This window comes from Mobula hypostoma, chromosome 27 (genome assembly GCF_963921235.1).
Source record: "Mobula hypostoma chromosome 27, sMobHyp1.1, whole genome shotgun sequence".
Lineage (NCBI taxonomy): Eukaryota > Metazoa > Chordata > Chondrichthyes > Myliobatiformes > Myliobatidae > Mobula > Mobula hypostoma.
This window is the reverse complement of record NC_086123.1, coordinates 4,152,241-4,167,668: the sequence shown is the minus strand read 5'-3', so window position 1 is coordinate 4,167,668 and position 15,428 is coordinate 4,152,241. Positions and strand designations below refer to the sequence as shown.

At 44.8% G+C, this 15,428-nt stretch overlaps 1 protein-coding gene across 1 annotated transcript; it reads left to right on the top strand.

The window, feature by feature from the left end:
* Positions 1-5,968: 5,968 nt before the first annotated feature.
* Positions 5,969-14,263, top strand: LOC134338365 (phospholipase A2-like). Its single transcript, XM_063034157.1, has 4 exons — positions 5,969-6,002; positions 6,099-6,258; positions 12,848-12,975; positions 14,145-14,263. Exons 1-4 carry the CDS (start codon positions 5,969-5,971, stop codon positions 14,261-14,263), a joined length of 441 nt encoding a protein of 146 aa, XP_062890227.1.
* Positions 14,264-15,428: the final 1,165 nt, after the last annotated feature.

The window sequence follows — 15,428 nt, the reverse complement described above, 5'->3', positions numbered from 1 at the left end:
TTGTGTTGGCTAACACCTTGAGCTCTCACATACTGAGCTGGCTGGTTTTCATCTGCCTTAACTTGGCATGATGGGTTCTTTGCATTTGGCTAAGTATCCCATGATACTTCATAGCTACGCACGATCCCAGAGAGGCGAGCACTGATATTTCTATTTAAGATCATGATTTAAGTACAGCTTTCAGTGATTCTTGTCCTAGACTGGAGACTGGTATTTTGTAGTTGATGATTCTGAGTGTGTCCCTTACCAAATCATGTCTGCTATCTACATCTCTCCCTCTGTCCCAACACCTCCACTCAAGGGCACTGTTGAACTGGAAGGGTGTCTATAATTATCCAATGTGCTTATCAATGCTCTTATTAAAGAAAATTCATATCTTAAACAAATGTTAAATTCCATAGCTACCAACTCTAGTTTCTAGATCGTTCAATTAGGCTTCCAAAAGAATTGAAAATACACGTGGACTAAGATGTTAACTGTCCTGTGCTATCACCAGTGGGATCATCCGTTGATCTGCCACCTGTCTTCAGGAGTTTCGGCCCGTTTATGATCAAGACTCCCTCGAGGTGGTGGGCCAGCAGTGCTAAAGCACCACCTCCCACTGGTGAGCTTAAAAACTTGGCATCTGCCTCTATCAGAGTTGTTGGTCACTTCCCTCCAACAGTTAGACTGCTCTTCAGGTGTCTATGCAACTAATGAAGGGTTTGCAAAAGATGGATACACTGTCTGACTATCTGCCCCTCTGGACATACTTGGTCCACACCCATGCTGATCCTTTCTCTGCTGCCTCAGCTACAACCCTGCTGGTTGACTTGATCTCTCTTCTAGTGAAGCCAAGGTCACACAGCCACTTCTGGAAAGTGAACTCAATTAACCCCTTTGCAGCCTACTTCGAATGGATAGCATGAGACCTTCCACCCTCTGTCTCTGCACTCTGATCTTAATTCTGCATACTTGGTTAACTTGCGATCATGGGCTTCATCGATGTTGTCTTCCCAGGGGACTGTGAGTTCACCAATAACCACTTCTCTACTGGTGTCAGACTATACGATTATATCTGGACGCAATGTGGTGAAAGCTATTTGCTCCGGGAAACTGCCTTTCCCATCCAGATCGGCCTTGACACACCAATCATTGGCTGAAGAAAGTATGCTTGATCGTGAGCCTGCACTGTACACCCTTGACTTGGAGCCTTCTTTCACAAATGATGTGCGATGTTCTGTGCAGCATGGGGCATGAGATAAGTCGTACAGTAGTACTCTCTGCTCAACCGCTTCTGTTACAACTTTGAGAACGTTGTTATGTCTCCAAGTGTACATGCCGCTGGAAAGATTGACTCTGTATGCACTCAAAATGTGTTGAAGTGTTCCCTTCTTGCCACAAGCTGCACACTTGTCTGTCTTATCTTCATACCAGGTGCTGAGGTTGGCAGGTGTTGGGAGCAGATCGTACGCTGCTCTACATAGAAAAGAAATGCGGAGCAGTTCCATCTGCCACAGAACATTCCAAGATAGATGTCGTTGTTCAACTGTCCCACCAGGTCCAAGCCCCTTGTTTGGCCAGGCCAGCTGTTTTAGCTAACCTCTTCTCCTCTTCTACCTCTCGTATTTCTTGTGTTACAAGCTCATGGTGCTCCTTACCTGTAGAAGATGACCACCACTTGTGGGTTGTCCATCCAAGTCCCTGGCGACCTAGCTGGATAGCCCCAACCATCTCCTTGTGCTTCAATCTAGACTCTGCCTCATCAACTGCTACACGGGCTGACCACTTCCTGCCTGATCTCACATCCGGCTGGGTGTTCTTGATGACGGGGTCTTTTGAGTCTTGAAGCATCAAGAATGATCTTATCTTGGCTACCTTGACCTCTTCAACAAGGGATTGCACTGGGATGGTAAGCTTTGTCTGGCTACTGTGGTTTGCGACATTGGTGAGGCTGCTCGGTACTCCAAGCCACTTCTTCACTTACTTGTTCATCTTCCATTCCATTGCCTCAACATGGGACATTGCCACTTCATAGACTGTTAGTGGCCACATTATCCGTGGCATCAATCCATAATGCAAGCACCACAACTTCAACTTGCCAGGCAAGCCACACTTGTCGACAGACATCAGACCTCTGCTGATCTGTTCTCCTGTCTCTTGAATCCTCTTGGTGTCTCTCAGCTCCTCTGTGTACCATCGCCCAAGGCTCTTAACTGGTTGGTCCTGAATGGATGGAATCTCCTCTCCACAAAGGGTGAAATGAAAGTCAATCCGCTTTCCTCTCCTAAGAACAAGGCTCCTTGACTTCTTGGCCTTGAACTTTATTTTTCCCCAATCCATTAGCTCCTCGAGTCTAGATAGTACACTGCCTCCGTGCTGGGACCCAAAAGGTTGAGGTCGTCCATGAACGCTCGTATTGGTGGTAACTCCCCTCCGCCATCAAGTGCGACACCTGGTCCACTGATTCGGCAGCCCTCACAATGACCTCCATGGCTAACACAAAAAGGATGGGTGAAATCGCACATCCCACTGGGATTCCAACATCCAAGCTCTGCCACCTAGTTGTAAACTGCTGAGTGGAAAACCTCATCCGGAAATCGTTGTAGTACTGCATAAGGAAGTTCCTCAACTTAGCAGGAATCCATAGGAATTCCATCGCAAACTCAATCAGGACACGGGGAACAGAACCATACGCATTTGCAAGATTAAGCCAAACTACAGCCAGATTTCTTCTCAACCTTTTCGACTCCTGGGTGGTATGCCATGTCATACTAGAATGTTCAAGGCATCCCGGGAAGCCTGGTATTCCTGCCTTCTACACAGATGTATTTATCAATTCATTCTCTATCACAAATGAAGATATTCTTTCTGCCAGAATGTCAAACATAATCCTTCCCTCTACATTCGGGAGTGAAATTGGTCGGAACTGATTCAATGTAGAAGAATTCTCTTGCTTCGGGATGTATACTCCTTCAGCCTCACACCATGACAAACGAACAACACCTTGTCTCCACACCACCTTTAACAATTTCCACAAGTATTTCCTCAGTTCTTCACACTTCTTGAACACCTTATACAGCACTCCATTAGGTCCTGGCACTGAGCTTGACCTTGCCTTTCTGATGAACCGTTCAACTTCTGCCGATTTGGGTTCTGACAGATCGAACTTCACTCCTGACTTGGTAGGCTTCACAAGCCCTGAAATGTCAAGCAAAGGAGCCTCCCGCTGTTCGTTAGAGTAAGTGCTTGACAGGTGATCCTCAAGTTCTTGTTGAGAGATGTAAGCTGCCCGCTCTTACTTTGTTCAAACATTTTCTTTGTGATCTCATGAGGGTTCTCAAAGAACGACTTTCTTGCCTTCACTCTCTTCTTTCTCTTTTCACATTGTGACTCTGCACGACGGAGTGACGTTAACTTTATTTGAACATGCTCTCGGAGATCAGCAAGCCCTGACTTGTCACCCTCACTTGCTACCTTCCACCTCTGTCTCAACGATCTAAGCTCTCTCCTCAACCTACTAATCTCCTTCTGGCACCTGCTTGGTTGCTGTGTAGGCTTTGTTTTCTTAAACTCCACCAAACCAAACCTGTACTTTCCAACATCGTAAATCATATCGCCCATCACTTCCAACTTTCTCTTTGACGTTCCCCTGAGAGTGTTCTCCAACATCATACTGATATCCTCATCAAACACATGCCAAGCCTTCTCATCTGCCATTGCTGGCCACTTGACCTTCCTCTTCTTCTCTACCTCCTCACCACCGCCATCATACGAAGGATCTACCTGGGTACTATGGTCTGAAACTTGACCTGGGTTATCTCTCATCTGACCTGGAGTATGATGACTCTCTCCAGAGCAAATCGCTGTGGCTCGTGAATCAGTGGTTGAAAAGACCACATCATCTGTGCTTGGTGAAGTAATCTCATCTTCATCCACTGGGATGGAATAGCACTTCAACTTTGCTTGGCGGACTCGTAAACCTTTAATGCTGGAAAACGCTCTCCCACACCAACACACTGGACACTCAGAGCCTCTCATCCTCTGTAATTAACTGTATCCGTCCGATTGGGTCCATCATTCTCCCTCCCTCTCGGAGGACCCCGAGGGTATGTTTCTCCGTGTAAAGTAGAAGCTTCAAGAGGTGGGTGCTCTTCTGAGCTGGTGCCCGGACTGCCAATCCCGACACCCCCAGTACCAGTCTTTCCTGGCTGTCTGCTGTCTCTCCACACTGTCACCGGACTATTCCCGGTTGCCAACCAGACTATTCCTGGTAGTCACTGGTGTCCAGAACAAAAGAATTGAAAATACTCGTGGACTAAGATGTTACCTGTCCTGTGCTATCACCAGTGGGATCATCAGTTGATCTGAATAATGATTTAATTTAATCACCACACCAGCGCATGGGCAGTCCTTTGTTATTAAGAGTATTCTGCGGGGTCATTGAGAACTGAAATGGAAAGGAATTATTTAATTCCTCCTCATTGTTGTGTGAACATAAACCCATGTTTTTATGTTTGTTGAGTCCAAAAAAAGCCCGGATTGAATTAATATGTAACACAGTAGGACACCTTTCTGTAGACTGTAAGACACTGAAAGGCAAAGCAAGGTTGAGTTAGGTAAGGGAGGGAGGGAAAAAGCAAAACAGTTTCACTTTAAAGAGGGTGCAGGGGAGATTTGCCTGGGTTAGAGTGCACGTCTTATGAGGAAAGGTTGTGCGAGCTAAAACTTTCCTCCTTGCACAAAGGAGGATGAGAGGAGTCTTTATAGAAGTGTGTAAGATGATAAGAAGCATTGATAGAATGGCAACGAGTGCCTTTTTCCATGGGAGGCAGTGGCTAACATGAGTGGGTGATTTGAGGAAAGTATAGGGGGAATGTCAGGTTAAGTTTTATTTTGCACAGTGGTGGGTGTGTGGAACGCGCTGCCAGGGGTTGTGGTAGAGACAGATACCTTAGGGACATTTAAGAAATTATTAGATAGACACATGGATGAAATAAAACTGTTGTGTGGGAGGGAAGCGTTAGATTGATCTTGGAGCAGGCTAGAAGATTAGCACAACATTGTGGGCCGAAGGGCCTGTACTGTGCTGTGCTGTTCTATGTTCAATGTTTTTTTTTAAACAATGAAATATATGTTGGACCAAAAAGTGGTTCAAAAAGCAGTCTTGCAAAATCAAATATTTGAATGCAAAACAAGTGAAAAATTCTGATATTTTCTTGTGGGAGTATGGTGTTGCTTTCTGAGATGTGTAGTAGAGAATTTCAAACACTGAAAGATAAAAGTAGTATTGTAGTTCCTTGATGAAAGCTCCTTGTTAAAGCTTACTTTGCCATTCAGAATGTAAATGCTAAGTAAGACTTTAATCCCTCACTGCATGTGAACAATTATAGTTCCCGTGTGAACGTAAACATATATTTTCATGGATGCTAAATTGAATTCCTGTGTAACAAATTGTGTTGGTGTTACACCTACTGCTGCCGAAGGTGTAGCACAGGGGTTCCCATGGACATGGCGTGGGCCCCAGGTTGTGCACCCCTGATCTAGCAGATAACTTCAGACACTCGTGTCTAAAATTAGTGTTGCTCCTTGGTAAAAGATGCTTGTTGAGATTTACTTTGCCATATCTAACCGTAAGCTCTCATGCAGTGTTCTCCTCTGTCTGAGGGCTGTGCTATATCTACTCCCTCCAATCCACCCCGAGTTGTAGCTGTTTGAGAGTGGCTGGTGTCAAGGCCAAGGTGATGTTGTTCTCTCTTGTGCTGTTCCTGGAAGAGCTGGAAGCAGTCAGGATTGGCTCCATTTCTCCAGCCCAGTCAAATAGAGACCAGTTGTATCAACTGGACTGTTTGTCTTATCTTATCGACGCTATCAGTTCCCCTGAAACATTCCAGGAACTGAACCTCACCCTTTACCATGACTGATTATAAAAAGGGATGAAGTGAGCTTTGGGACGTGTGATTTCCAGGACAGGGAAGAGCAAACGACAATGTTGAGGCTGTTTGTCCTGCTTCTGCTCTCAGGTAAGGAGACTCTCCTCGAGCGAGCATTGTTTTGATGTTGGTCACTTCATGTTCTAACCTGTTTGTGTCTGTCTGTTCCTCTGTCTCCTGATATAGCTATTGCTGAGGGCTTACAACCAATAAACTTGAATATTGTGCAGTTACGTGGGATGATCAAGTGCATTATTCCAAAAAGCAGACCATTACATCAATTCATTGACTATGGATGCTACTGTGGGTTAGGTGGGTCTGGGACACCAGTGGATGATCTAGACAGGTATGTTAACAGAAAGGACTCTACAGAGCCATACATCCTGTACCTAATAAAGTGGCCACTGAGTCTATGTTTGTCGTCTTCTACAACTGCAGCACTCCCACTGCGAGGTTTGACATGTTGTGCGTTCATAGATGCTGCTCTGCTCACCACTGTTGTCATATGTCCCTACTTGAGTTACTGTCGCCTCCTGTCAGCTTGAACCAGTCTGACCATTCTCTGACCTCTCTCATTAACAGAACTGCCTCTCACTCCATTTTCTTTTGTGGTTTTTCACATCATTGACCGTTGTGTGTGAAAGTCCCAGGAGATCAGCAGTGTCTGAGATACTCAAACCACCCCATCTGGCACCAACAAATGGTGTATGGTCAAAATCACTTAGATCATATTTCTGATACGTGGTCTGAACAACAAGTGAACCTCTTGACCAGGTCTGCGTGCTTTTATGCCACTGAGTTGCTACCAGTTGACTGGCTGATTAGATATTGTGTTAATGTGCAGGTATACAGGCACACCTCATAAAGAGGCCACTAAGTGTGTACCTCATTGAAGGCCATGGTCAGAACACTATTCCCGTTCACCTACAGAAGGTATGGCTGGTGTAGTGCTGCAGCTATTAAAACTGCTGCCACTCAGCTTCAGCGACCCCAGTTCAGTCCTGGCCTCCAGCGTTAATTGTATGGTGGTTGCGCATTTTCTCTGTGACCTCTAGGTGGCCCCTGTTGGTAGGTTCATTGTCCACCATAAACTTCTCACTGAGTGGTAGAAACTGAGAGAAGCTGATGCCATTGTGGAGAGAATAGAATGGGATTAGTGTGAATGGGTTCTCAATGGCTGGCACAGATTTGATGGGCTGAAGGGCCTTTTACCCTCCCCCCCCAACCCCACCCCTCACGTGAGAAGCTGTAGGACTGGACCTTCACTGAGCATTTTTCACATTTAATATCCCAATATGTATCCCAAGCACTGAGAATATTTTGGGAGTCTTTTTAAGCCACCGACCGACCCATATCTTGGCATTCTTGAGTTTGGGAGTCAGGTTGCACTGCTTGCTGTGCTCACATGAATACCTGTCATCCCTGCTGGTAAAAGTTAGTTGGGACATTTGTTTGAGAAGTTTTCACTGAGTTTGCTTTTTGTTGTGGTTACCGTACCTCAACATGGACTTGAGAGTAAAGTTTCCATTAATGTAGAATGGGGTCACATCTTCCTTTTCAGGTTGCTATCTGGTTCAGCATTATCATCAGTAACTGTACTGCTCTGTAACCTCTTTAAATATTTTTTATACTGCTGTTTATGTTGTAAATACATGCTTGTATTTATGTATTTATGCATATTTTATTCCATATCTGTCCTTTAACCTCTAACTTTATTTTTATACAATTCTTTATTCTTTATGAATGTTGAATGCTGTTGTTTTTTGCTGCAAACCCACCACAGCAAATTCCTAGTAAATGTAAGTGTATATTGTATGCCCAATATAGTTGATCCTTGATATCGCCTAGAGGTCCATTCATAGTCATAGTCATACTTTATTGATCCAGGGGAAATTGGTTTTCGTTACAGTTGCACCATAAATAATAAATAGTAATAGAACCATAAATAGTTAAATAGTAAAATGTAAATTATGCCAGTAAATTATGAAATAAGTCCAGGACCAGCCTATTGGCTCAGGGTGTCTGACCCTCCAAGGGAGGAGTTGTAAAGTTTGATGGCCACAGGCAGGAATGACTTCCTGTGATGCTCTGTGCTGCATCTCGGTGGAATGAGTCTCTGGCTGAATGTACTCCTGTGCCCAGCCAGTACATTATGTAGTGGATGGAAGACATTGTCCAAGATGGCATGCAACTTAGACAGCATCCTCTTTTCAGACAGCACCGTGAGAGAGTCCAGTTCCATCCCCACAACATCACTGGCCTTACGAATGAGTTTGTTGATTCTGTTGGTGTCTGCTACCCTCAGCCTGCTGCCCCAGCACACAACAGCAAACATGTTAGCACTGGCCACCACAGACTCGTAGGACATCCTTAGCATCGCCCGGCAGATGTTAAAGGACCTCAGTCTCCTCAGGAAATAGAGATGGCTCTGACCCTTCTTGTAGACAACCTCAGTGTTCTTAGACCATTCCCTGGGTACTGGTTCCATAGAGTTGGTGATGAAAGTGGGGCTTAGTGTAAGTCAGGCAGATCATGGGTAGGTAAGTACCTTTTGTGTATTTTCTGATTTATAAGCCATCAATAAAGTGGAAGCGTCTTTCAGAAGAATGCTAGAAGTTGGGGAAGAACTTTTCCTTTTAGGCATGGCATAAGAAAGAAGTCATGCAACTAATGGTGTAACAGAGTAATCTTGGGTCACTTCAGTCCACACTGACTCGACAAGTTAAATTTGCCAGAATAAGATGGAAGGCAAATTTGTGGCACGTATACTAGATAGTTTTCTAAATCAGTTGAGTAAAAGGCTATTTTCGATACGTTTGCTGTGCAATAAGAAAGGAGCTTCTTGCCAGAGAAACCAGAACGTGATTAATTGAGTCTGAAGGTGAGAGAGTTAAATGTCACCAAAGATACCCATAAAGTCATGAGGGGCGAGGTAACAAATCCATCGATTGCTGGCAAGGAGAAATGAGATATACTCATATTAAATCAAAGAAAGGAACTTAGAGAGTTCCCCAAAGCTGTAGTAAACCTGTATGTTGGAAGTATTTTGGAACTAGTATAGGACCAAAAGCATAATAAGGAAAAACAAGATAGCACAGGGGACGGCACAGTAGCCTACTAGTTAACATAACACTAGTACAGTGCCAGTGACCCAGGTTCAATTCCCGTCTCTGCCTGTGAGGAATTTGTACGTTCTCCCCATGACTGCCTGGGTGCCCTGGTTTCCTCCCATAATCCAAAGACATACAGGTGGGTTTGTAGGTGAATTGGTCACATGGGTGTAATTGGGAAGAGTGGGCTTGTTGGGTTACTGAGCTGCATCTCTAAATAAATAAAAATAAACATGCAAGCAGGTTGGTGAGAAATGTATAATGGACAGTAAAAACTAATCGGTGGATGATAAAGGAGAGGATTTGCAAGGCCAACATGGCTCCCTTAAAGGAGGGGAGTTTTTGTGGGAACGAAGGAACAAACAAACTGAACAAATACTTGGTGTATGTCTTCAGAGAAGACTCGAAAAACAAGCCAAAAATACCAGACAGCCAGTGTTTAAGGGGAATATGGAAAAGGAGGATATTAATAAAAATTAATACAGTAGAAACCTGACAATTCACGTCCCAGAGCAGCAACAGAGATAAACAGAGGCTTTGGTTGCTGCGTTTTAAAATTCTCGAATACTTCTTGCACTTCGTAGGACAGGAGGGAGCGAGAAGCTAGGGAAGCCATGACCAGTTAGCTCCTGGGTAACAAAAAGCTTCTTGTTTTGCAGACGTCCTTTAGTTGACTTTGAATGCTGTCCCTTGCTTCTCTTTATTACTTTCTTGGTTCCATGATAAATTGGAAAATACACAAAATCACTCGATGTGGTAAACATGCTTCCAGAGTATTGTAACACATAAGACTAATAAGAAAAACTCACCTCCTTCCCTTCATTACTCCCACCTTATACTCCTCATCATCACCCCACCTTCTTATTCTGACTTCTGCCCCTTCCTTTCCAGTCTTGATGAAGGAGCTCGGCCCAAAACATCAACTGTCCATTTCCCTCCACAGATGCTGCCTGGTCAGCTGAGTTGCTCCGCTATTTAGTGTGTGTTGCTCTAGATCTCCAGCATCTGCAGAACCTCTTGTGTCAGCATTTACTAAAAGTTGGGTGAGGGGGAAAAACTAGTTCTACTATTTGTGGGAAGAAATATGTGTAAGTTTGTTGGAATTCTGAATTTAATAATATGAATGTGGCTCCCTGACCAGATGGAGGAAGCACAGCAGCTACTGACAAAAGTGGAAGTTGAGTGCAATAAAGTTGGACTTCACCTAAACGCTAAAAAGACAGAGTACATGGCGTTTAACTGCGACGAAGGTACTCTCAAGACCGTAGAGAATGATACCATTGAGAAAGTCTTTGATTACAAGTACCTCGGGTCAAGAATGATGAGTTCGGAGAAGCACATAGAGATACGGAAGGCACTGGCGTGGAGGGCTATGAACGACATGAAGGAAATCTGGAAGTCGAACCTGACCAGAGGGCTTAAAAAGAGGATCTTCATAGCAGTCATAGAGTCCATTCTCACGTACGGATGCGAGACGTGGACACTCACCAAGACTATGTGAAAGTCTCTGGATGGTTGCTATACACGAATGCTCCGGATGGCTCTTGACGTGAGTTGGCAACAATACATGACGAACGTTGAGCTCTATAACAACCTACCGATGCTCTCCACTAAAATCGAGGCGAGAAGACTGCAACTAGCGGGGCACTGTCTACGCCACCCCGAGCTACCTGTCAGCCTAGTCATCATATGGGAGCCCAAGCACGGGAGGATGAACCCTGGGCGCCCTCGCAAGACTATGGTCAACACGCTCCTAGAAGACAGCAGCACGGCTAATGTAGATGAACTGAACACACTGATGAGGGAGAGAGAGAAGTAAAGAGTCCGTCATCGTGCCCGACGCCGGCCCCCTAGGCCTGAGTCGACGTAGTGGTAGTAGTAATGTGGGAACTTGCTTATACTGTATATAGGGGTGCCAGTAAATCAAATAATTGTTCAGCATTACAATCTGCCCTGGTGTCTCGAATGTGCTTTGCAGGCTTGGAACTATGAATACGCCAGTTAGGTCCGACACCATAAATCAAAAGACATAGGAGAGGATTTCAGCCCATCAAGTCTGCTCCGTCATTCAGTCATGTTGGATTTGTTTTACCTCTCAACACCATTCTCCTGCCTTCTCCCATATCCTTTGACACCCTTACCAATTAAGTATCTGTCAATCTCTGATTTAAATATACCCGATGATTTCCTGCACAGCCAACTGTGGCACACCATCTTCAGGCTAAAGAAATCACTCATCTCTGTCCTTTTATCCTTTTGCCCTCTAGTCCGAGACTCCTGCTCTATTGGAAATATCCCCTCCATGCCCACTCTGTCTAGGTCTGAAGTGAGGGAATGTTTCTTTGTTCAGGAGGATGAGGAATCTTCGAAATTCCCTACCCCTGAGGCTGTGGAGCCTCAGTCATGGAGTTCTTTGGAAGCAGTGATTGATAGATTTCGGGATAACACAGAAATCAGGGATGCAGGCAAAAGGAGCTGATGTAGAAGATCAGGTACGTTCTTGATGAGTGGTGGCACAGACCCAAAGGAGAGGAAGGTCAACTTTGACCCCTGTCTTAAGTTCTTATTTTCTGCTCTGGAGGAGACCATGACGAAGCAGCTGGTTGTCTGAGCTATTGCATATTGGTCTATGGTGATCCTACACACTGCACGATCCACAGAAACAGATAAATAAAAAGCTGACTACATTAACATGGGTCAACCTTGTTACGAGAATACACATAAAATTAAGATGTTTGCTGGCCTGGGCTAGCATCAGTGGCATCAGCAGTTGGTCTGCCACCTGCCCTCAGGGGAAGGAGAGATAAGGAACAATGGAGCAGCGTCTGGAGATGTGTAATGAAGGGATGTGGGAGGAAGAGCTGTCTGGAGCGGCTCCCCCCTTTGAGCCCTGAACTGTTTGAAGTGATGGACAGGCGATACCCCAGCAGGGGGATAAAAAGGGACAGGTTCGCTAAGACAGACACACACGCCACCCGAGGTAACGAGACCCTGGAAGCGGTGCGCTTCTCACGAGTGGGTGAGAAGTCCCAGACAACGACAAGGGTGGAAAGGTACGATCAGCGGGAACCCGGTGTGTGTCCGCCCTTGCCTGGGTGCCGGGTTCACTGCAGAGGATCGACCGCATCTGGAGGAGGGGTCACAGTCGGTGACCTCAGGTGACATCACCAAGGACCTGCCCAAAAGCTGTTTGTGAGCCATCTCGCTGGTCTGTGAGCCATCTTGCTGGTCTGTGAGTGAAGCCGTTCTGAATGATGAGTTGTTCCTATTCTATCTCTCTCTTCCCCCACGTTGTCCACCGCCATGGCAACGATTACTGCGAACTGAACTACTAAACTGGACTGAACTTTGAGTCATTTTGAAATTGGTCATTTACCCCTAGACAACGATAGAGCTTGATTGATGCTGTTATCTTAATTCTGTGCACATGTGTGTTTATCATCACTGAACTGTTGCATTTATTATCCTTTCGATTACTGTGTTGCTTGTTTCTTTAATAAAACTTTCTTAGTTCTAGTACTCCAGACTCCAACTGAGTGATCCATTTCTGCTGGTTTGGCAACCCAGTTACAGGGTACGTAACAACCTAAAGTGTTGGACTCGTAGGAATTCCTCTCCTCATTCCTGCCCAAGTCCCAGCAGTTCCTAGATCCAAGCGGCTACATCCGACAGTGAGTCTTCTAACCATCTCCCCTGGTCCAACACACACTGGCTGACCTCAGATCCCCCCTTGACCTTACACTGCAAGGGATGTTTGTGGAGTTGTATAGTATAACTTGACATGTTCTGCCACACATTTTCCTGACATGACCTATCATTTTGCAGGTGCTGTCAGGCCCATGACAGATGCTATGGTGCAGCTGAAAAGATTAAGGCCTGCACGCCTATCTTAGACAATCCTTATACTAAGATCTACAGTTACACCTGTTCCAAGAACACTGTCACATGCAGCAGTGAGTATGGTCTAGAGGGGTCTCTTTCTGTTATTTTTATTCAGAATCAGATTTACTACCATTGACAGTGTATATAATGTGAAATTTGTTTTGGAGAAACAGTGCAGTGTGATGGTATAAAGTGATTATAAATAAATAGTGTGATAAAAGGAGTATCTGGGTACTGTTCATGGGTTCATGGACCATTCAGAAATCAAATGGCAGAGCAGAAGAAGCTTCTTCCCTCTCAAGTTAAGTGGAGAAGGATCTAGTGCTTTCCCAATGTATACGATGAATAAATTTTTCTCAGGCATCCAGCCAGGTGCAGGTATCAATTTTAACCAAAACTTTGATAACAAACTCTGCCATCTTCATCAGGGATGATGTCTAGTCCGGTAGTATTTATACTCCCAATATCCATCCCTCCTGATTGGTTAGTCCCCATCTAACCAAGTTTCTGCTCTCCTACTTTGTTTATAATTGAATTTCAGTTCTTACTTAGAGCGAGACCTTCGCCTTTGTTAAAATTCTTTTCCTGTAGCTTTATTTCAATGGCTTCCTTCACCAGGCGTTCCCAAAAGCCATTGGCACGGCGCAGTAGTTTTGTGCCATCGGAGTCAATGCTATGGCCATTGCGAATGCAGTGTTCTGCGGCCGCCAGCTGTTATTTGAGAAGAAGCTGTTCCTAAGTCATTGAAGAGAGGGTCTTCAGGCTCCCCTAGCTCCTCCCTGATGGTAGTAATGGGAGGGAGCATTCCCAGATGGTGAAGGTTCTTAGTGATGGATGCTGCCTTCCCGAGACGCTGCCTTTTGAAGAGGGCTTTGATGGTGTGTTGGATGTGTATTGTCCATCCCTTGGGTCCCTGAGAAGATGGTAGAGAACCATCTTCTGGAACAGAGGCAGTTACTTCTGGCGATAGTTCTGCCAAGATTGGGTTGGAGTCCAGGATTTAGACCTGGAGATGTTTGAGTGAGGGATCATATATTCAAGCTGGGAAGGTCTATGATTTGGAGGGAACCTGCCAGTGCTTATGTTCCCATGTTCCAGTAGCCTTTATCCTTCTGGCCAGTGGTAGAGCTCTTAAATGCAAGAGGTGCCTGGGAGTCACACATTTAAAAATTGTCTTTAAAAGAGCTTAGTAAACTTTGGTTTAGTGCATCTTTGACATTTTCCGTATCTTCTTTTTCAGGTACAAATAACGCCTGCGAAATGTTCATCTGTGAATGTGATCGCCATTTGGCCATCTGCATGTCCAAAGTAGAATTCAATCCTCATAATGTGAACATAGACCAGTCCCGCTGTAAATAATGGCTCAGTGTAGACATGTCTATACAATATAAAACTGGAATTTTCCATCCAGATTGTATTGTGCTTATTATTTCTCTGGATTCTCAACTTCATTGATCTGCGATATTAACTATCTTAATGTAATCAATAATCTCATTTACATCCACCAATCCTTATCCTGTTTTCACATCCTAATGTTACTTGTACCAATCAGGAAGCTAAAGACCTTCAATTTTCCTCCCAAATGAAAACAAGTTCTGGTTTGTGTGCCTCTCCCCATAACTTTAGCATCTCGAGGAATTTCCTCAGGAGCTTCTCCAGAGCAATCAAATCCTCTCTAGACTGAAGTAACCAAAACTGCATTCATGTAGCAGCCAATGTTTTATAGAACAGTTTCCTGCTCTTATACGTTATGCCCTGGTTACTAGCTTTATGGTTGCCTTGTTTACCACTTGTAACACCTGGGCTGCCATCTTAAGGGATCCTTGGAGTTGTACACCAAGGTCCTTTCATTCCTCAAAATGCCACAAGGTCCTACCATTAAGTAGGTCCTGCTCTCATTCGACATCCTGAAATGCATCATCTTGCGGTTGATGTGTGGAACTTAAGTAAAAATCCATTGATTTCCAAGTGATTCCAGTCTGACCTAGCCCATGTCATATGTTTAAATTTCTTTTCCCAGAACTTCATTGTGCAATGTTTTATGATAAATCTTCTCAGTAGCGATTCACAGCGACACAAGGGTACAAAGTACTGGATGTGTATCTTGTACATCTATTAAAAACAGTCCTGGAGCATTTAAACATGCCTGGTCTCGTACTTCTTTTGCCTCACTACAAACATACACTGGAGCCCTCGAGGAGCTTTCCAATCCACAGACAAAATTTGGGCAGGATGGCTGACGGAACCTGCTTTTCCCCACCCACAGCTTCATCCCTCATGGATTGTTCCATGCATTTCAAACTATCGCCTCACTCAGGACATACTTTGGGGGAAATTCTCTCATAAGTAGTTCAACATATATTTGCAATTTTTCTTTAAAGCTAAGCCTGTTTCAGTTTTTGCATGAGGAGGAACTTGGAGCAAGCCCGCAGGAAATCGCTCCTGTTTTGGCTGCTGACAGCTGTGAGGCAGGAGGTACGAAAGAAGAGGGAATTGGGGTAGTGGTGAGAGTGAGAGATGGAGG